We start from the raw sequence: 22,821 nt of genomic DNA, 5'->3' as shown, positions 1-22,821 counted from the left end.
GGACCATCTTTCCTTCCTCCTTACATGACTGTCTCAAAAGATCAGTATTGAGACAGTCTCAGAGTCATTTGTGAAGTCCATGTGCTGGAACGATTGGCACTCTTCACCTTAAAGCTGTGCGTGGCTGCATGGGAGCAAGGCGGAAGTCAGACCACACAGGTGCTGTTGTACAAGAACAGTGTATCTCATGGCACCTTGGAGTCATGCCTTATTACACCTGAACTCACACTAACCCAGGACTGGGAGGAGCAAGGAGAGGTTACCATGCTTGCACAGCCAAAAACGGATCTAGAAAGGATAGCAGGCATCAGCAGGGGCGATCTCATTTTATGTCACCTTTGTAAAACACAGGAGTGGAGACAGGCACAGCTATGGGGTCCTGACACTGGGGTGGATGCCCTAGCTTGCCCCAGTACCACATAGTATGCCATCAGGAGTTGATCTGCCTGCCAGCATTTGCTTGAATTTCTCAGTGATGGATGTACAGCCTCCATCACCCCTGACACCCAGGAAATGCTCATTCTACAATTCAACCCATCCTACTCTTCCTTGGACGTCCTAGGCAGGCACTTCCCACAGGGAAGGCTTACCCACACCAGCCGAGGACACAGCTGTCAGGAGAGAATCGCTGTGCTCACAGACAGACCTTGACTAAATGTTACCGAAGGGTGAGGGACAGAGAAGGATGAGGCGATGTAGGATGACAGGAGAGCCTGCAGGCCTAGTTCAAGCTCAGTGACCAGAATGGCTGGCCCAGAAGGAACCTAAGCCGCTGGGGTGGATGGGGACAGCAGCTCTGGAGCCAGCTGGATGTTGAGGGTCAGACCTGGCCTGGTACATGAGTGCAGAGGAGGCAGATTCCTGTGGGTCTTTGAGGAGGAGAGGGCTGTGGGCTAGAGCTACCAGGCAACCTCACTTCCCCAAAGCCTCCTCATTCGATCAGAGTCATTCTGTGTGCTCCAGCTCCAACCAGTGCTCTTAGCAAAAGTGTCAGCCCAGAGGTGCTGAAGAAACCTTTTCCCCATGCTTCTTGCATTTCCATGGCATATATTGCTCCTGTCTGGGAGCTGAAGGATTTTCTCTGCTATTGAAGGACAGGCCACAGGTTCTGTTGACAGGCCTCCCGAGTCTGAGACATAGTTGTGGCTGGCAGAATGCTCACACCCCTAAGAAAGTCAAAACCCTTGAGTGCTCTTCCAGTTCCTGTGAATTCCAGTCCCTGTTTATGAGGAGATGAAGGACAGCAGGTAGCCAATACCTTTCAGGAAGGTTCCATGGTCCCTGTGCATAGCATACGCTCACAGGATGTCCTGTGGCAGGGAGTGGCAGGCTGTGACCCACAGTAGCGGTTCTGTCCTTACCTTGTAGCTGTGTGGACCCCCTCCTATGCCTCTGTGCCCACATGTCCCTGGCTCTCAGCAGGAACTCTGGGGACCCTAGATCATGGCCTCTTCCTCCACCCTGTCTCATAAGCCTGGTGCTCAAGGATAAGTATGTGTGGGGTGGTAGACAGTCCCTCATTTTTAGCTGTGTAAGCCAAGGGACACTTTGTACATAGAAGGGAGAGCAGACACAGGCAGGGGGAGACGGGCTTCTCAAGTTTTAACTGCTAGTTCTAGGGCAGCAAGGAGCAGCTCTGGGGCTGCTGGTGTCATGCGGGGTCATCACTGGGGTGACAGCTCCTGGGAGGACGCCATGTGCTAGTCTCCTATTCTGTGGCCATTTGCTCGATGTGGTCACTTAGCAGCTTGTATTGCTCTGGAAGAGAGAACAGGGTTATTCCAGAAGTGGTGATGTCCACGAATGGCTTGGCTCAAAATCTGTACACTCAGGCCAGGGAGGAGGTTTCTGACTTGAGCCATAGGCAGTCATTCTCTCCTTGGTACATTTCAGAGTGCCACCAGCACACTGCATCTCCAGGAGCACACACTTGAAACTGGGCCCTTGTTCCCAGGAACATGGGTTTTACAGGAATGGAATCATATGTGGACTGTGGCCCCTGGCAGCCAACAGAAAGCATTCTGAGCTCTGATGGCTGCCTGAAGGTGGAGGGGACACTGAGGCTGCCCAATGGCAACACATGATCTTGCACCTGAGGGCAGGGGCGAGTTACTGGTTCATCAGAACCCAGGTCTAAGTATAAGGCCTTAGCCCAGGAGAAGCACCAGTAGCCAGTAGCAAATGGTGACACACAAAGCTGACTGCAGTACTGAAATGGTAGCACTGAGGCCAGAAGGCTCTTTACTACGGTGACCTAACAGTGTGTTCAAAACAGGTGGAACTCTAGAAGTCACCAACTTGTGGCCAGGGTTTTGCTATGCACAAGTGACACAGAGGTACAGTGCCAGGGCCATATTCATCTCTGACCTGGCTGTGCTACCCGCCATCCCTCAGCAGAAAGGACTTTCAGTGGCACAGCCAAGAGTGTATGTTCCGCGGATTTGGGAAAGAAGGCAAGCCAGGAAAACAGGTTTCTGTGACAGATGCCCTCCTTCTGGCAGGGTGGGAAACCCCACTGTGGAGGGCTCTGGCTCCCACCTCCCCACAGTACCCCTAACCCAGCTCACCCTCATCCAGGTTGCCAATCACAGCCTGCTTCTTCAGGAAGTCACTGCATAGCTTCTTGTTCAGGCCAAAGGCCAGCATGTTGTGAGTGAACGTGCTGAAGGAAAAACATCCGTGGCTATTACCCTCTTGCTGGCCCGGAAAAGGGAGCCAAGATCCTGGGCTCTAACACTGGGGGATGGCTGGGACCTGGGGCAGCACCAGATGAAAATTTCACCCTACTTCCTAACCGGAGATTGAATCCCAGGACCATGAGGAGGATTGACCACCCAGCCCTGTGCTCCTAAGAAGTCACACCCACTATGCTGCCCCTGTCTGGTAGGTGGCCCAGGTTGGCTTCACAGCTTTGCTCTCACCCCAGCTGCCCGAAGGTGATGTTCTCATTGAACCGCAGGCTGTCATCCCGCTCTTCTTGGGTCATGTGGCACCATTTCTCCCTGTGGGCACAGGAAGAACTGGATGGGCTTCAGCATAGCCTGGGACCCTCCCTCCCCTGCTCTGTGGAGCTGGTAGTCTGCACTGCCTCTTGGACGCCTAGGGACCTTGGCGTGTGGCTTCCACCAGAGCCTGCTACTTGCCTGGGGAGCCCCGAACACCAACATTTATTCCCTGCCTAAGATGAAGAACCAGGAAGCTAATGGCACTCTATTGTCCTAGAGACCTTGGAGGAATCTGTCCTTTCTTGCCTTGTGTCCTGGGCCCAGATGCACAAGGCAGCATCTATGGGGGACACAAGAATGAGGAGACTGGGAATGTATGACAGCCACACTGTCCCTTCTGTACAGACTCTGCCTGCCTTACAAGGGTTCCCCAACATGGCTGTTGTCTGTTCCACATATCATGGAGGAGACACTCCACACTCTTCCTGTAGGCCTCCTGGTATTGGCCTGTAAGCACAGAGCCATTGTGAAGCCAGCCCAAACTCTAGAGCCCAGTGGGGTTGTAGGATGGCGGACAGTCTCTAAGAAAGAACTCCTGTTCTCTGTACTGGGCAGGGGGCATGGGATGGGCACCTGGGTAAGGTTGGGGTGTTCTTTGGGCAGAGGCAAAGTCCAGGAGTAGGACAGAAAGGTGCCTATGCTAACACTTCTGCCACTCCCACAGCAACCTGTCGCACATCACCCTGGCTTTTCCCCTTCCTGGTGAGGCTCCTAGAGCGGCCACCTCCTCAGAGGGCCCAGAAGCCCCCTGTGTCTGTGCTCATTGCCCATGTGAAGTCAGACCCTGGTTCTCAAAGATACACACACACCTTCAGATAGGAGGGGAGCTCATTTTTTGCCCACTTCCTCCAAAGAGAAGCCTCGGGATGGATGATTCTAACTAAGGTTATGGTAGAGAGAAAGATCAAAGTGAGCAGGGAGAGAAGAAGTAGCATGGAGGAAGGAGAGGTCAGTTGTGGAGAAGCAGAAGGAAGGAAGGAAGGGAGAGAACAAAACAAAGGGACAAACGTCCAGGCCTGGCTCTTCCTGGCCCAGACCACTGACTGCTACAGCTCAGCAGAAATGAGTTCACCTACAGCCTCTGCACACTTAGGCAGCACATCTATAAAGATCCCAGAATGCACTGCAGGGACGGTGCAGGCCTTCCAATACTGACTCTGAAGCTGTTTAGGCACACATAGCCCTGTGCCACCCACCAACCTGCCATGTACAGCTGTACACAGTAAACCACTCTCTTGAGTTGTGTGGCATAGCAGCCTCAATCCTTTATGCCTGACACCATGAGGAAGTGACTCTCCTTGCTGTGGAAGGGACTAAAACTAAGATGTCACCTGATTTCAGAAAAATATGAGAGCATCTTGGCCTGGCTGGTATCTAGTTACTTCTGGGAGCTGAGGACAGGCCTCTGCAATGTCCTACACATGGAACATTGATCACAAATCTAAGCTCATGTGGTGTGTGTGTGTGTGTGTGTGTGTGTGTGTGTGTGTGTGTGTCTTCAGCACTTGATGGAAACCTCTGGGTCTGGGTGATGAAATGGAATCTGCTGTTAGCAGGAGTCACTTAAAAAATGGCTGCTAGACACTGGGGGACACTAGTGATACCAGATATTCTCCAGTAGGCCTGTGCTGGTCAGTTAGCTACTTGGGCTCCAGCAAGGAGGCTTGTGAGGCCCAAGCAGCTGGTATTTTTTTCAGCTGGACTCAGAATAGATCAGTGGATCTACTGTCTGGGGAGGCTTTGACAATGTCCCTCTTTGGGCCCAAGCTCTTCCTAAGAAGCTGGTTTGTCACAGGGTCCTCTGTGGGAGCATGGGGCCCTGTACTGTGAGGAGATGTCAGGTCTGAATGTTCCTTACAGCTACTGTAAAGCCACAGCAGCAAGGGTCATTAGAGCAGCACAGCTGTGAACCATCTCCATAAAATGCCCAGGCGCCAATAAATCCACCTGTGTTCACAACTCTTTATAAGTAGGAGTTGGCCTTTACTCTAAAAATGTGTCACAGTGTCTTTTGGGAAACAAGTCCCCAAATCCCCATGCAGCCCATTTTTTGCTTCAAGGGACCACCTCCTGCTCCCAGCTCTTCTGGTTAGCCAGTGGCTGAAGAAGAGAGGGTAGCTGTCTTTCCATGTGACCCTAGGCCAGTGAGAGTGGAAGGAACTGCAAACAAGAAGCTTCTCCACGCCCACCCTCCACTTCCACACCAGTGGAATTCCTGTGTCTGATCCAGGCGCAGAGGGACCCACGGAGAGTGCCATGCCCTTGAGGCTAGCAGCCTTTTGCCCATGTGTGCCTCTTGGTGTAGCTCACAGTGTCCTGTGTTCTGACTATCTTAGGGTGCTCTGGCCGTCTTGGGCCAGGCCCTGTCACCAGTCTGCCTAGCACAGGGCATGCCTCCCCAGGGGCACCCTCCCCTCCTGACAGTGGCCTTGGAAGAAACCCCAGAGCTGTAAATGGAGCAAAGTCACGTGGACACACACCTCTTCTCCTCCTGCTCTCCAGCATCCCCTCTGGAGCGGCAGCAGAAACAGGTAAACAAAGGCACATGTCAAAGTCATGCAAGATATGTGGATGGAAAAGAACAAGCAGAGAAGATTATTCTAGGTAGGAGCAGAGAGGACAGAGAAAGACAGGGAACCCAGAACAGATGGATCTCTAGGAGCTGGCAGCAAGAAGCCAATGGCGTGCCTGGACCGCCCAGCCTCCAGACAGAGTGGAAATTTCCCCAGGGTCTTCTGGAAGTCTAGGGCCTTGCCCACCCCATGCTCCCTCTGCTTCCCCAGGAAACTGTTCCAAAATACAATCATGGGACTGGAGGCAAGCCACTTTATTCCCACTGGCCTTGGCTGCTCCTCTGAGGAAGGGTTCTACCTCTAATCACTTGCCAGCAGAGGAGCCATGACCAGAAGGCGCTCTGCTCATCTGCTCCCTCCCAAACTCAGCAGAAGGCCCAGAGCCTCCACATAGCCTCCATAGTCAACTGAAGCTTTGAGATACTGGCTACAAAGTCCCATACTTGGTGGTCCAGTAGGGCCTGCCTGGCTTCAAGTTGCAGTTTTCTTCTTGAGAAAAGCATAGCTCTGTCACATGGGGAAGACATCTGGTGAAAACCATTTGAATATGGAAAACACTGTTGTTTTGAGGGCTGCTTTGTTAAAACAAAGCTTTCCCCAAGGTCCTCATATATGGAGAAAAACCTAACTTCTCACAGGGCTGCTGCCCCAAAGCTGAGTGGAATGGGTAGCAATCTGTGCCCATTCCACCCAAAGAAAGCCTCTGTAGTATTGGGGACAAGCCCTTCCTGCTTTCCATGATTTCTCAACAGGGTCCCACAGGGCATCTGAGGTGCAGGATTAGCTTGGGCACAACTGGGAAGGTCTGCTTAGGCTTTAGCAATAGGCCCAGGGGGTGGTTGCACTGCCAGACCTGATTCTAACAGTGAACAGAGGGGTGGAGTGGAGGCCAGTGGTCTCCCTTGGGCAGAGGTGACATTTTAAGGAGGATCAGGCCGTATCATGCCAGAGCCCCAGAACAGGAAGCACCATGCAAGCTGAGCACCCCACCCCCAAAGCTGTGAGCACTAACCCCCTCAGGCAGCTTGCAAGGCTGACACATAGGTGAAACCATTAACAGCAGCTCAGCCATTTTGCTGGCTCCCAAGGATTTGGGAGACTGAGCCAAGATTTGGTCCTCTCTCCCAAGGCTGGAGGAGACACTCTTGGCTCCTACCTGGTGGTGGGGGATCGCTTCCGCCTCTCACAGTGGACAGCATCAAAAAAGGCCGCATTCCAGAACCTCAGTGTGTGCCTGCAGGATGAGACATGGTAAAGGTCTACCCAGGTCCTCTCTGCCCTCTACACCAAAAGCAACAGCTTCTTGTTTTATGAGAAGTATCTGGGAAGCTTGAGAGATGAATAAAATGTTGCCCTGGGGACCTGGCAGGAGATGGAAGAGTTGAAGAGGCCTTTGGGAAGGTGGAGCAGGCTGGCCTGCTCAGTGGCTCAGGCAGGCAGCAATGGGGCTTCCAAGAGAAAGTGGACAACTAGACCTCTGCTCTACTGAGCAGCATCTCCTCACCAACATGGGGACCCAGCAGCCACACACCATGGCAGTCACGGGAACATAGCCACAGGAACACAGAATCAAGAACAGTTCTTCCTGTAGAAGATCAGGGGTCGCCTATGGCCGGCACCTGCACATGAAGGTTCATTGCCACATGTCACCTTTGACTCCACCGCACAGTGTGTAGGAGAACAGAGACCACATGGCCCAGTGTCCACAAGAATGGCTTCTGGCCCTTTGTTTCACCAGCTCCAGGGACCTGAGGGGTGCAGCATAGTCACTGAGGTAACACAGACCCAGTGAGGCCCTCTCCTTTCTGCTGCACAGCATCTCCAGTTGATTCAGGCCCAGCTTCCCTGTGCTGACCTAACCCTTTGCCCTAGGGGTTCCCATGGTTTTTCTCAACCACACTTTTCACATGAGCCTTGCTGGACTGTGACCTTTGAGGGAGGGGCTGTGTTGTTGCATTCTGTTCTGTGCTAGAGTTGCTCCTCACTGGTGAGCGAATGTGAGATGGGAGGCTGCCCAGGGCTCCAAGCAACACTAACGGCTGCCAGAGGTCATAACTGCTGCTGTCTTGGTCTGTTCTGTGCTAACACCTAGTGATGTTATGTGATGTTAGCACAGTGATATGTAAAGAAATGATATTTATTTGACTCAATATTTATGGCAAGAGGGTGCCAACAGGTTTGTACTGGTTCTGGCAAGGGTCCCTGTCCTCCCAACATGGCAGAGGAGAGGCCAAGTGCACAGGGAAGCCTTGCTTCACAAACATGCTCTCAAGAACTGGCTTGGAAATGTGGTAACTTTTTAAATTCCTTCCTGATGGTGTTCAGGCTGATAGCCTTGCACTCGACTTCACTCCTATAGCTCCCTTCATGTTAAATTCACCACAGCAGAGACCAGAGAGCCAGCAGATGAGCCTTTGAGGGACACACTCAAAGCGCAGCCCCTGGTTCTCACTTCAGCCTCCAGTGTGTGTGTATGTGTGCTTGTGTGTGTGTCTACACACATGCACAATAACATTATGATATAATTTATACCCAGGCAGTTACCCAATAATGTGAAACAGCCCTGGCACAACAAAATTAAATAAGGTATGTAGGGGACGAGAGAGGCGTCTCAGTGGCTGAGAGAACTTACTACTCTTCCAGAGGACACAGCTGCTGATCCCCAGCACCTACGCAGCCCACCATCATCTGTAACTCCAGTTCTAGGGGATCCAATGGCAGTTTCTAGCCTCCAAGGGCATTAGGCCCGCATACAGTGCTCAGACACACATGCAAGCAAAACATTCATAATAATAATTTAGAAAGTTGAATAAAGAAACAAATGAGGCATGCAATTCAGTAATTTTTCAGTGTATTCAGCTGTGCAGCTCTCCCCACTGTCTCAGTCCAGAGCCCTTCTGCAGCCCCTTTGGGAGTCATTAATCACTCTTGCTACTTACCGGCTGCAGCTCTGTATTCCCTCCACTCTGCACAAACAGGACCCGATGACTCATGTTCTTTTGTGTCTGCCTTTTCTTGCTAGAACAATGGCTTGGGAGTCACTGTGCAGTGATCTGCGTGTAGGCTTGCTCCACACTTCAGGGTGTGGAAAGACCACATCACGCTTGCGCAAGAGCCAGCTAGCCTCCTCCATTTGGGACTGTTCCGAACAGTGTGCTATAAACTCCATATATATTTCCATGTGGGGAACATGCATGGACCCACAGTGGAATGGCTGGTCACGTGGCCACTCTGTTAGCCCCTGGTGAGCTGCCAGGCATTTCCATAATGGCTACTCTGCAGTACCTTCCCACCTCCATGGCGAGTCAGATGCCTTCACATCCCTATTAACCCTTGCTGGCATCCATCATCTCACCGTGACTACCCTGGAGGTGAGGATGGCCACTGCCCTTGCTGGAGACATGGGCAGCTGAGGGGCTGGGCAACAGCTACACCAGGTAGAATGAGGCAGAATGTGGATGGGCCTTACCAGATGGGCTGCTGCCTCAGGTGTGTGTACAGGTAGACCTTCTCCCCCTTCTGTTCATCTTCGGGACTGATCATAGTCACTGCAGGAGTAAGGAGATCTGAGGGCAGCCTGGGCTGGCACCCATGTTGGTAGATCCTATGAACGCTCAGCAGGCTCTGCTTCCCCCCAAAGTCATCAAGCTACATTGTCCAAATTCCATGAAGTTTTTTGCCAGCCCTAGCTTAGGGCTTCTTCCCAGTGTGGTCTGTGAAGTAGCACCCTCCCCCTAACATCTGGCTTAATCCTCTGGGGTTAAGGATTTAGTTTCTGCATACTCTGCTTAGAAAGGTGGAAAAGCCTTTTCATTAGCAACTAGCTCATTGCTGTTGCTGGCTAATGGTTGGCCAGTTTAAGAGTCTAGCCAGTTTAATGCTGGGTGCGATGGTGCATGCCTGTAATCCCAGCACTTAGGAAGACAGAGGCAGGTGGATCTCTGTGAGTTTGAGGGCAGCCTGGTCTACAAAGCAAGTCCAGGACAGCCAAGGGTACACAGAGAAACCCTGTCTTAAAAAACAAGAAGACAAAACAAAAACAAACAAAAAAACCAATAATAATAATAATAAAAAAACAAGGCCAGAGGGAGGCTCTGTCCCCAGGTCCCACCTCACCATAGCACTCCTAGGCTCCACCGTGCCATAGACCCTATCTCCCTAAAGCCCCACCTCCTAGACAACCCAGAGAACTGAGTTCTTACCAGTTTTCAGCTGTTTGTCCTTGGGTTTGTTCTCTTCTTCCCTAGAGGGGGGAAAAAAAACAACACAGTGAAAGGGCTCCATGCCACACTTCCTGAAAGTAGTGAAAGGGGCCCATGCTACACACATGTCAGGTGCTGCCTGCTCTCTGTGCGGCTCCTCTTAAGAGAGGTTGGGAACCAGTGCCATAGTGACAATTGGCAGGACCAAGGGGACTCAGGCCTACGGTGCTGAGACTGTAATGGCACCATTTTCTATGAGCCCACTGTGTGGATAGGGAGAGACAGGTCATGGACCCTGGCTATAAGCAAGCCTCAGGTGGCTCAGGGCCCTGGATGGTTACCCTTGTACCGTTGTACCCCTCTTCATGGAACCTCAGGAGGCAGAGGCAGGCGGATCTGTGAGCTTGAGGCCAGGCTGGTCTACAAAGCGAGCTCTAGGACAGCCAGAGCCACATAGAGACCTTGTCTCAAACAAATCAACAAAAAGTCCTCTGTCTGCCAGAGCAGTGCCTCTTAGAGGCAGCGCCATCCAAGGTCACGCTCTTATTAACTTGCAGGACAGTGACAGCAGGAAGGAGGGACAGTATTTGATTTCCCTGTTGCCAAATGACAAAGCCATATGCTCCTGTCAGCCCGAGAAACATGGTTCCTGGACCCCTGAGTGCCAGTGAACAAACAGCATGTGGAAACCATGGGAAGCTCTGGGACTTCAGAGTCATGCTGGGCTGGCAACTGTGCGACTTAAGAACAGCTGCAAGGCCAAGACTAGGCAAGCCACCTGCTTCTCCCAAAATCCATCTGCACATAAACTCAGGCCCATGCTCACACTCACTCATTTTTCCTGACCAGTGGTCCTTTCAGCTTGGTCTCCAGCCCCCCAAAGAAGCCCTTCATGTTCTCCGTGTTCTTCAGCAGCCGCTCAGCAATATCCTTCTTCTCTGCTAGCCAGCTGTTAGCTGACTTCAGGTAGGAGTCAATGCTGCCAGCTGGCTTCTCCCTGGGCTCTGTAGGGAGCAAGTGTGGCTTGCCTTGAAAGAGGGGAGAATGGGAGTAAGAAGCGATTTGCAGCACAGGACAGGAGAGGGAGAGTGCCTGAAGGTGGTTCTTGGAGACTGCAGGACAATAGGTGCTATCCTCAGTCTCCTCAACAGGGTCCTCAGAAGCAGCTGGCTTAGCAAGCTCCTCAGATAAGGGAAGGCCAGGTCTCCCTGGGGTGGTCAATAAGCATTGACCACACAGAGAAGTGGGCAGAAACTATGAAGTGAGTAGAGTGGCTGAAGGAGCTGGCATCTGGAAAGAAGATAAGAGAAGTATACACTGAGAGCCACACAGTGGGTCTGAGAGACTGGCAATGGGAAAGAAGAGGCTGCCCTGGGTTGGGTCCAGGGCAGACACACAGCCCTGTCTCAAAGGCATCTGGAATGGGTGGTCCTTCGTCAGGTAAATATGGGAGAAAACAAATGGGGAAAGGTAAGTGAGGCATCCCACAATCCCTGTCTCAGGTCAGTGCATGGAAAGAACCCCACTAAGGTAACCCTAATGGGTCAAGTGTGAGGGTCTTTGCACAGACTCTGATTAGGTGAGTGGAATGACCCTTTCTGTTTGACTTGATGGTAACTGTCAAGCATGCAGCCTGGCACAAAGGGCCAGGCTGGTGATCTATAGCAGTTAGGCCATTTGGGGCTGCTAAGAGCAGAAGACCTGGAGCACACGCAGAGGGAAGGGGCTGCACCCTGAGAGTGGAGCAACAGTGAGCAAGGAGGGCATGAAGGACCACTCAACTATCCATGCCCAGGTCTCCATTGGGAGCTTCCCAGCATGCTCCTTGAGGAGCTGAATCGGGCTCCTCTGGAAGGCTGCAGGCTCAGCACAAGACACCTTGGAGCTCCTACACACTGGGCCCTTCAACAACCTGAGCCAAAAGAGACTTCCTGGCTCTGTCATCTTTGCTTGGTCATCCCAGCCACCCTAGACTCTTCCCAGGATATAATCCTTAGACTGCTCCCCTGGGTGGCCAGCTCTGAACCCTACTTTGCTGGAGCAGAGACCCCACATGTAGCACTTCTGTTTCCTGTCATTTTCTTGCTGCACAGACAGCCAAGTCCCAACCCCAAGTACAGCCCACGTCTCCTCCCACATCAGGTGTCTCGTGCCTGCTTGTCCTCTTCCCAACACCAGCCCCTCCTCTCTGAAAGGCCCGAAGCACCTGCTGTTAATAAAGGGAGCTTCCCTTCATGCTGTGTGGCAAGCACACAACTCCCATCCCAGGGTGGCTGCTCTGGTGGGGCTTACTCACCCAGGTGGTAGTAGGTGAAGCACATGGTCATGAGGTTCTTGGCAGGCCCAAAGTCGTCCATCTGGTGGCACCTGGGATGGGAGCAAGACTGGCTGGCTAGAGCTCCACTACCTGACTCCCAGAGGTTCGCCTGCCTCTGCTTCCTGAGTGATGGGATTAAAGGTGTGTGCCTCCACTGCCCAGCAACCCCGCAAGTTAATGAAGCAGGACCAATCCAGATGCTGCTACAGCAGTGAAAGGGACACTCAAGCACGCAGTCAGGAGAGCCACTACAGGTGCACGGCCGGGTGCTAGGTGTGGGAAGGTATTTGTGGTCCTCAGCCTGGTCTCTTTCACATTAATACCACATCAAGGTGCAGGAAGTACAGCCCACTGTACCCCAGCAGGGCCAGGACTAGAAGACACCTCAAGAGTTGGTCCTACACCATTTAGGCAGATCTGATGACCCCTGTTTTTCAGGGGCCATCAGGATGATCAGTGCTGTCCCTCACATACAAGCTCAGAGGTCGGTAGCCTCAGATCTCCTGGAGGGCTGTTAGGACATGAACCACTGGACAACCTCAGGCTCAGACTCAGGAGTTGTGTGGGGACCCCAGGCCACAGTTGTTCCTATGCTCCTGGTCCACAGGCAACACTCATGAACCACAAGCAGATAAATATCCATGCCTTTCATGTCACTTTTTGAAAATAAAAACAATTGCATACAAGAAAGTGACATACTGAGTGGCATTCTAGGAATGCAAAGAAACATTCTTACTGGAGTGCAGTATGCTAAGGATTACAACCAGATACTAGTGGAATATTCACACAGCCATTCAACTCAGCAAACAAAAAAGCGAGAAAGGAGCTTTAAAAGAAAGGAGATTCTGCTGGTCCAGTGACAGATGCTGCACTGTGAATGAGAAGGGTAAGCAGAACAGGGCAGGAGAGGGCCCACTACTCTGCTCCAGGAAGATGCCAGTCACAAATTCTAGCCCAGAGTGTGTGACAGCTGGTGTGGCTGGCTTGTGGCGGGTGGGAAAGGTGGGAAGGACAGCTGCAGAGGCTTTGGGGAGAACATCACTTACTCAAACAGCACCACTGCGAAGGACTGCACCAGGCGGTAGAAAGTCGGCTCGGATACACACTTGGACTTGCAGCGCTGTGCAGAGAGAACTAGCCACATCAGCGGGACTCAGTGGCATGAAGCAGTTTAGCAAGGCTGGGGGACTGTCACTCTGCCTGTCTCCATTCAGCTTGAATGGGCCCCAATGGCCACTTCCCCTCTGCCAGGACTCCGGGCAGGACACAGGCAATCCCCAGGACCTCTGCACTGGAGCCCAGAAGGTATCCACCTGGGTCATCCTCACAGGATTTCATAAAGAAACTCCACATCTAGCTCACCCATGGGAAGAGTAGGAAGTGACAAAACCCCAAATGGCAACATTGGCTGTTCCTGGGTTTGTTAATTACTTTTTTGTGCAATTTCTAGTTTCTCTATGAAGAATACATCCCTATAATAGAAATGTGCATGATTCTTTCCTGAGCTTTCTCTAAACATTTGGTTTTACCTGGCTTTCACAGTCTTGACTATGTTAGCTTTTTCAAATTTTGAATATTACAGGTTATTTAATAGAAATATGCATGGACATGGACAAAGCCCATGTACATGCCTCTGAAACAGAAATTTTTGGAGGCTTCCCAAACTTGCCATAGTCCCCACTCTGTCCAAAGTACAGCTTCCAGTCATGGGGTAGACCTTTCTACCCTGCCCCACTTGTCTTTACTTCATCCTAGGGGCTTGTGTTCTCCACTCTCTTCACCTAGAGGCACTGACCAGGTTGTTGGTCCTTTTGCCCACCTTGCACTCACCTGTGCACTCACAAACCGTGCAAACCACTCACGGCCTTTCCCATCTTCGCCACTGCAGTACTCTCCAAACTTGGCTTTCTCTTCCTGGTCCAAGTCCTCCCTGGGAGAAGGGCAGAGCAAAATCAAGGTTCATTTCCTAGAACAAAAACTCCAGGAGAAAATGGGAAGGAGAGCAGAGGAATGCTGTTCCCAGTTCCCCTCCCCTTGCAGAAAAGTGTCTTGTTTTTATTTCTGAAGCAAGAAGCCTGGCTTCATGGCCCAGATATGGCTGGAGCAGGGAGTGGGAATTCTCCCACCTCTCTGCTAGCAGGCCTCCTGCTCAGGTGATCTGATCTTTGGTGAGGGCACAGGCCCTAAGAGCCCTTCTGCTCTGTGAATACCAAACATTTCCCTCAAACTTAAAGATGAAAATTAAGCAGAAGGCTGGAAATTGGCCAGCTTATGTAATTTGTATTTATGGTTTTCTCACCAGACAATAGTAATGTTATTAATTAAATATCAATATTAATACATTATAATATATTAATTACTGTTATGTATTTATGTTATACTGTATATATACATACAGTATATATGTGTATATATACTGTTATATATATGCATTATAATATAAAACATGTTTAAAATTATATATATATACATATATATACATATATAAATGATAAGAGTCTCTATATTATCTTTGTCTCAAACTTTCTATGTGGCCAAGGATGATCCTGATGTCTTCATCCTCCTGCCTCCACCTCCCAAGTACTAGGATTACAACTATATACCATCATGCTTGGTTTATGCATTGCTCAGGATTAAATCAGGGCTTCATGCACACTGGGAGCAAGCACTTTGCCAGATGAGCCACAGCCACAGCCCAACAAGTAAACGTTTATGTTGCTTTTAATGAATATGGACAATCACACTGTAAACCAAGTTCCTCTAGACTATGGCTGTGGGCAGCCTGTCCCCACAGGAATAGGCTTGATAGCATCCAGGTGCACAGCCAGAGGAGCCACAGTACCTGAAGCTCTGCATTTCCACCAGCTCAAATGCTGATGTGGCTGGTCCATAAAGAACCTAAGTTCTGGTGAGCTGCTGCAGCTACTAACAGGTTGATGACTATACCCTGGAGCCGTGGAGTCTGGGCTGGAGTCTACCTCCTCGTCCCAGCTGAAGTACCATTTAACAGTGACATGGACAGGCAGAACTAGGGGCCCACGCAGAGATCCCCCTGCTTAGGCCATATTCTAACCCCAGGCATCTGCTCTTTGGGCTTTTGCTGTTGGCACCCCTACTCTACTCCTTCAATTAGAGGGCCAGGGAATGGCTCAGTGGATAAAGGTACAACTGTGCAAGCACTATGACTTAAGTTTGATTCCTGGAAGTCATATAAAAAGTTGGATGTGACAGGCCAGCTAGCCTGCAGTGAGCCATGCAGCAGCATGACAAGAGAGACCCTGCCTCAACAGGGTGGAAAGTGAGAACTGACCCCTGAAAGTTGTTCTCTGACCTTCACGTACATGTTGTGGCACACACACCAACCCCCTGACTCTTAATTAGTTAAAAAAGAACCACAATAAAAAGCCACAGAGAGGTGCCAGGAAACAGCCACTTAGGAATCAGTTGCCTGCAGACTCCACCAGGGGGCTGGGTGACCAGCTTTTGTTGCCTTTATCATCCTGAATTCAGTTACAGCAGTAAGTGCAGCCTCCTGGCCAGCGAGACGCTGAGGCAGCTGGAGAAGCTTCTTTGGACATGCCCAGTGTCTGGGAGGCCAAAGCAACAACAAGGTAAGACAGGTGTCAGTGGAGATGGGGTGCAGAGCAGAAGCAGCAGCTCCCCAGAGACCAGAGTTTAGAGTGCAGAGAGCAGGGCTGGGGAAGTGGCTTGAGTTCAGGTCCCAGCACAAACATAACAGCTGGATGTGCCAGCATGCACCTGTAACTTTAGTGCTGGGGACAGGGCCAGGCACATCTTGAGGGCTCACTGACCGCCAGAGTAGTCAAACCTAAGGAGCCTTAGGTTTAGGAGAGACCTTCTCTCAGAAAGACAAATAAGGATTATAGCCAACATCAATTTCTGACCTCTGCACACTCACAGGCATGCAAACCTGCATACACAGGCATAACCACACAGACCAGACCCAGATACAGATACACACATGCATGCATGCGCTGCCCCCTCCCACATACCCACATTCATGTACACACACACACACACACACACACACACACACACACACACACACACACACACACGAATATAAAGGGGCTGTGGGTGTAGCTTAGCAGCAAGGCATCCCTGTGGTGGTTTGAATGAGAATAGCCCCCATAGGCTAATATATTTAAATGCTTAGTCCCCTGTTGGTGGAACTGTTTGAAAAGAATTAGAGGTGTGGCCTTGTCGAAGGAGGTGTGTCACTGGGGGTTGGGCTTTGAGGTTCAAAAGCCCACACCATTCCCAGGTCTCTCTCTCTGTCTTGTGGTTATGATCAGCTTCTGATCATAGTGCCATGTCTGCCTGTCTGCTGTTGTGCTCCTTTACATGATGGTCATGGACTCATCCTCTGAAACTGTAATCCCCAAATAAATGTTTTATTTTATAAGTGGCCTTGGTTATGGCATCTCTTCACAATAGACAAGTGACTAAGACAATCTTCAATATTCTCAGAGTATTCTGGGATGAATAGATAAGTACCTAACAGAGCTTATCATTTGTTCCTCTACAGTGTCATCTGCCTGGATGGCAACAGGGGTGCAGCCCAGACCATACTGAAGACACCATGGTGGTGGAAAGTCTTTTATTTGTTTCTTTGGTCCCCATGAGGCTTCAGCAGAGCCACTCATGAAATGGAGTTAAGTGAGAAAACTAAGGGGACATAGATAAACTGGCTACTCAGAGTCTGTGTTCCAGTGCCAACTTGGAGAAGCAGAGAACACAGGTCTGGCCAGGCTGAGGACCACTTCCACTGTGGCCACCCTTGATGCTGGGTCCCACCTAAACGTTGTCAATATGCTGCCCTCAGACAGTCCAGGACAGCCTACAGGTATGATATGCTGCTCCAGGGAAAGGTATTAGTTGGTCTACGGTGGAGTCCAGAACTCTTTTTTTTTTTTTTTTCTTTTCCAGAGTGAGGACTGAACCCAGTGCCTTGTGCTTCTGAAGCCAGCACTCTACTACTGTGGTAGTTTGAATAAAAATGGCTCTCATAGGCCCATAGAAAGTGGCACTATTAGGAGGTGTGGTCTTGGAGTAGGTGTGGTCTTGGAGAAGTTGTGGCCTTGTTGGGGAAGTGTGTAATTGTGGGGACAGGCTTTGAGGTCTCGTGTTCTCAAACTATGCCAGTATGGCTCAGTGTCTTCCTTCTGCTACCTACAGATCACAATATAGAACTCTGAGCTCCTTCTCCAGCACCATGTCTGCCTGCATGTTGTCATGTTTTCCACCATGAGAATAATTAACTAAACCTCTGAAACTATAAGCCAGCCCCAATTAAATGTGTTTCTTTATAAGAGTTGCCATGATCATGGTGTCTCTTCACAGCAATAGAAACTAATAAAGACAACTACTGCACTAAGTCCCCAAACCTCCAAGACTGGAGCCTCTTTAAAATCTCCCAATGTGACTCTATAAGCAGTCTAGGATAGCTAAGAGCCATTGTAGCCTATAATAGGAAGCAGGTCCCTGGAATCTGACAGCAGGCTAGTGTCCTTAAAATACCTACTCTGCATCCCAAAGGTGGCTTAACCCTTATCCCAAAAAGGGTCCACCCTCCTTACCACAAAGGGTCTACCCTCCATCCCACGCAGGGCCTACCCTCCAGAGAAGATCTTCTCTACATAGTTGCGCATGAACTCTCGAAGTGCTAGGGTCTCCTCATCTGGGGCTGAATCAGCACTCTGATTGGAGGAGAAGGACTCATTGGAGGAAGAGTGGCGGTCTTGGTCCCAGGATGGGTGTGAAGGCGACTCGCCCATGTCATTCTCACTGTCTGCAGACTCAGTGGTCTCACTCTCAGATGCCCCATCACCCAGGGAACCATCTGGGTCCTGGAGTGTTGAAGGTGCTGCTTCCATGGGAGAGGAGGTAGGTGGTTCAGTCCCAAAGTCAATCAGGGAACCCACAGGGACTTCTGGGGCTTCCATGATGGCTAGGCTGCCAAGCAGGATGGACACAGGCTAGGGAGCAGCTTCCTGAAGCTGCAAGCACGTACAAGTGTGTTGGGAGCTCCTGGCCACCAAGGCTGAGTCTCCAGAGGCCCGAGGCCCAGAGGCCCTACAGCATCTGGAATGGAAACAGACATAAATACTGTCAGTATGAGAAGGCCAGTCCCCCAAAGAAAGTCACTGAACACAAATCAACTTGAGGAAAAGCACGAGTCACACTTTTCCTGCACAGAGGATAATCTTTGTACCTACAGAATCTGGGATGCCACCAGCTGGCATCTGTTTCCTGGGTCCACTTTGCTGCTATATGGTAGCATGGCATAGACACTTGCTAACTGAAGGAGCCCAGGGACACCAACATCAGGATCCCTCCCTCCCCCAGCCCAGCTAATCTCTATACACTCCAGCCAACCAAGTCTGAGCATAAGGATGTCCGACTTCACTGGTAGCAAACATCAAGCAGCTCCTGCTGGCCCACTGCCCTCAGAAGCTGTGGAAGTGGCATCTTGCTAAGCAGCAGACCCTTCATATCCTGAGCTCCTCTCTCCCCAGTCTTCCTTCCAGACCCAGATCTGCTTCTCAGGCTCTTCATGGTTCCACCCTGTTCTTCCTTTCTCCATGGGCTGTGGCCACCTGGATATCAATGAGAAGTTACCTCTGTGCTCTGATCATGAAGCCTGCAGCTCTTCTTCCTACTCTCCCTCCTCCTTTGTCCTCCTCTTCCTTCCCCCTTCTTCCTCCCTCCCTATCCCAACTGCAGAATCCTGTTCACCCTCAAGGCCAACCTCACCTGCCCATCTTCTGAGAGGCTTCATTCCACAGCGATTCAAAATCAATTATGGTCCCTGCCAACCTGACACTGGCATTTCATCTAGACTCATGTATGAGCCAGTGCAGACTCTCATGGAGCACTGGATGCATGGATGAGCACACCTCACCAGGAATATGCTCATGGAGCTGAGAGAGCATGAGATGCAGGTCACACAGATAAAGCTGGAATGCAAATCTCAGCTTCCAAACCTGGGTTCTGGTACTGGCTCAGGATGCAGTTGCTGTTCTCGAAGTCATTCCTACCAGTACTGAGGAGCAGCAGGCAAATGGCAAAGGCCTGGGACAGCCATGCTCAGGGGTAGAGAGAGCACCCTCACTCTGCCTCAGGCCTATCAGACATGATGACTGCAGGGGAGGGCTGCCACCTGTACTGCTGAGATGACTGCATCTTCTGGAGGAATGCAGTCCAAACCCACACATGCTGACTCCTGAGAGCTCAGCACTCCCAGGTTGATCACAGATTCCCTCCAAACACTTAGCCCAAGGTATTTTTAGATTCTCTGAGTCAGAAAGATTAAACAGCTGGCTCTGGCCACCGTCCTCATGCACAGGGGCAGTAGAACACGTGCAGGAGAGCCCACACAGCCTTCCTCAGTGCAGAAGAGACCAACAGACCTTGGCACTGACATTTTATCTAGGCCAGGACAGAAGCAAGGGCTCACGAGGTCAGAGTGCAGTGAGTGACAGCTCAGAGAATGAGATAATGAGAGGCATTAGGATCTCCTCTCCCAGTAACATCTGCTACCTGTGATCCTGCTTTCTGGGAAAGGTCTCCCTCTGTGAGACAGCAAGACTGGGTTGATGTTGAAAGGCCATGTGGAACCACATTACTCCGTTCCAAAGAACAGAAAGCCACACACATGGCCACATGTTTGTGGCTATCCATGAAAAACATACAAGGAAAGCTTGCATCTGCAGTGACTAGGGCAGGGGCACTTAATCCTCCCACCTTACAGATTCAGTCTGCTCTAAAGCCTTGATTCTTGCTAATACACAAACCAGTCAGATAAACACACAGGAGGAAACATAGCCACTAAATGCTTGGACAAGTCTTGATCCATACTAATCACTATGCAAACTTTCCAGGTGCCGTGGCTCATGCCTGTAATCCCAGGCAGAGACAGAAAGACCCAGAGTTCAAGGCCATCCTCAGCTACACAGTTCTAACAAAACTGATATCCTCTAGCTCACTGGCAATAAGGGCAGATGCAACTCCAGGATTTGAATGCTTGGAGTTTATTCTAAGAAAATAATTTAAGCCATCAAAATCAGTTACACAGGAAAACAAACAAACAAATAAAAACAAAAACAAAATCCCAAACACTACAATAGTATCCGTGACTCTGACAGACAGGCATCTCCACACATAGCTAGTGAAGAAGTAATAACACAGACATCATAGTAGTCAGTGATTGAGGCAGTGAGGACAGTGTTGATAGTTCTAGGGAACAGCCCACTGTGTACCAACCCTGCCAGGACTCTGGGAACACTGAATGACAATGCACTGGAGACATGCACAGCACTGGTTAGAGGATGGCACTAAGTCCAGGCCCCCTCCTCAGCTCATTATCATACCAGTGACCTATGAGCCAAAGAAGAAGCCAGCTTAAGAGACTAGGTAGGCCAGACTAATTAAGGCTGTTTCTGATCCAGCCTGGAGCTCGTGGGGCTGGAAGGGTGAATGACTCACCCTTTCCAAGAAGCCCAGAGCGTCCTCTGCCTCTATGGGTTCAGGATGATGTCTTAGTCATTGTTCTATTGCTGTGAAGAGACACCATGGCCACAGCAACTCTTATAAAGGAAAACATTTAATTGGGGCTTGCTTACAGCCTCAGAGGTTTAATCCATCATCAGTATGGCAGGAAACATGGCAGCACGCAGGCAGACATGGTACTGGAGAGGAGCTGAGAGTTCTACATGTGGATCCACAGGCAGCGGGAAAAGAAAGAGAGGCACTGGGCCTTTGACACTAGGCTTTGAGCATTTGAAACCTCAAAGCCTACCCCCAATGACATCTTCCAACAGGCTAGATCTCCTAATCCTTTCAAATAGTGCCACTTCCTATGAGCCTATGGTCGCCATTTTCATTCAAACCACGACAGATGATGACAAAAGTCACAGGCCAGGGACAAAGGGAGAAGAAGCAAAGGGGCCAGATGCTGGTCTTGGCTTTGTGAATGGCAGCATGCTGAGGGTGCTCAGCATCATTCCTTCATCTCTCTCAGACAGACAGGCCAGCTGGCCAACCCTACTTATGGAGCTAGAATGTTCTGGTGAGGTGACCAACCCTCCTTACAGAGCTGAGATGCTGTGGTGAGGTGTGTCATAAGGACCTGGGCATCAGCTCCCAGTCGCCTCCCCAGGAAGGAAATGCAGCTATAGGCTTGCAGGTGATAGCAGCTCTCATGCTAACCTTGGGAGGATCTGGAGTGGCCTGAGGACACAGAACTGACTGTTGTCTGCTTGGAGCCAGCCAGGGTAACCATTCAGAAGCACAGGCCTGGTGGTGTCAGAATTCCTAGAGTTTTCAAGGCCTGCTGAAACCTGCAATGTGAAATCTTCCAATTTTTCAACAGTGGCAACAAATTTAAATTCATTTCAAAGCACTTTGTGGGCCCTAAGTCTGTGGATCACCTCAGTCTATTGGAGGAGGCTCCAGGGAGCCCTGGTGGTGCTCAGTCTAAGACACTGGCTTTCAGTCTCAGGCATAGTGCAGGCTTCCAGAAATGCTACACGTCTCCCTGCACTTTCTGGTTCCACTTCAAGGTGCTGCCAAGTAACTGTGACTTCCATACTCAGCCGAGATTCCTTCTTGCCACAAAACTCACTGACAGTCTACTGTGAATCAGCTACTGTGTGAAGAGCTGGAGTGTCTGCTTGCATGTGCTCCAAAGCACAAGAAGCAGGGAGAGGAAAACAGCATAAAACTAAGACATCACGATTCGGGAGACAGCTAAGTAGGTAAAGTGCTCACCACACGAGCACAAGTGACAAGCCACGTGCAACAATGAACACATGTAATCTCAACACTGAGGAGGTGAGAACAGGAGGAACCCTGCATCTCACTGGCCAGCCAGTCTGGTCAAATCTACAAGTTCCAGGCTCAGTGAGAGGCCCAATTTCAAAAAATAAGGCACAGGATGTATAAACTGACCACATGGCTGCTCCGTGGGGATGGATGCTCCAAGGGGATGGTTATTGTGGGAGAGAGAGAGAGACAGAGAAAGACAGAGAGAGAACAGCTAGAGGCATCTAGAAGAGTCCAGAATGGAGAGATAAAGTAGTAGACTGAACATGGCCAGCCACCTGGACCTGGCCATGGGAGAAGCAGGAGCAGAGCAGAGAGAGAGGGGGAGAATAAGAGGGGAAGAGTGGGGTGGGGAAGAGTGAGAGATAAAGACAGAGGGAGAGAGGGAGAGAAAAAGAGAGGGAGGGAGGAAGGGAGGGAGGGAGGGAAGGAGGGAAGGAGGGAGGGAGGGAGGGAGAGAAGGAAGGAGGGAGGAAGGGAGGGAGGGAGGGAGGGAAGGAGGGAGGGAAGGAGGAAGGGAGGGAGGCAGAGCATAAGAATGAGTAGCTTGTGGGGAGGGAAGCCTGTGACCTAGGAATGTTTAAGGTAAGGGAAAAGGTAAGAAGAGCTGGGATGCTAGCATGGACTCTTTGGTGATACTGAGGGAGCTTGGGCTTGTCCCTTCTGCTAGTGATAGGGGAAATGGCTTCTTTTTGTAGAGAAGAATCAGCTTTCACAAGTTCCTGAGAAACACTGGCTTTTATCTGACCACCAGAATTTGGGGAAATGGAGTTTCCTCTGGACCTGACACAGAACAACTGAGTAAGACATCTGACATTGACCTCTGACAACACACACACACACACACACACACACACACACACACACACACACACACA

General features: G+C 50.6%; 1 protein-coding gene across 2 annotated transcripts in view; it reads right to left on the bottom strand.

Moving 5' to 3' along the window:
* Positions 1-311: 311 nt before the first annotated feature.
* Kiaa0513 (KIAA0513 ortholog) overlaps positions 312-22,821 on the bottom strand; it is a 46,600-nt gene continuing 24,090 nt past the window's right edge. Inside the window, exons 2-13 of one of the 2 annotated variants that reach the window (XM_055620828.1) lie at positions 17,735-18,202; positions 13,928-14,027; positions 13,144-13,217; positions 12,077-12,147; positions 10,613-10,808; positions 9,781-9,821; positions 9,048-9,126; positions 6,735-6,812; positions 5,486-5,515; positions 2,922-3,002; positions 2,568-2,662; positions 312-1,758 (exon numbers count right to left, since the gene is read on the bottom strand). In XM_055620828.1, the coding sequence (XP_055476803.1) occupies positions 1,709-1,758; positions 2,568-2,662; positions 2,922-3,002; positions 5,486-5,515; positions 6,735-6,812; positions 9,048-9,126; positions 9,781-9,821; positions 10,613-10,808; positions 12,077-12,147; positions 13,144-13,217; positions 13,928-14,027; positions 17,735-18,063 (1,224 nt within the window). In that variant the 5' untranslated portion in view covers positions 18,064-18,202 and the 3' untranslated portion in view covers positions 312-1,708. The remainder of the gene's footprint in view (positions 1,759-2,567; positions 2,663-2,921; positions 3,003-5,485; positions 5,516-6,734; positions 6,813-9,047; positions 9,127-9,780; positions 9,822-10,612; positions 10,809-12,076; positions 12,148-13,143; positions 13,218-13,927; positions 14,028-17,734; positions 18,203-22,821) is intronic. The other variant, XM_055620829.1, reaches the window with a different exon arrangement.

This window comes from Psammomys obesus, unplaced genomic scaffold (genome assembly GCF_907164565.1).
Source record: "Psammomys obesus unplaced genomic scaffold, mPsaObe1.curated_primary_1811, whole genome shotgun sequence".
NCBI lineage: Eukaryota > Metazoa > Chordata > Mammalia > Rodentia > Muridae > Psammomys > Psammomys obesus.
Note: the sequence above shows the minus strand (reverse complement) of the source record. Positions and strands in the feature narration are given on the sequence as shown.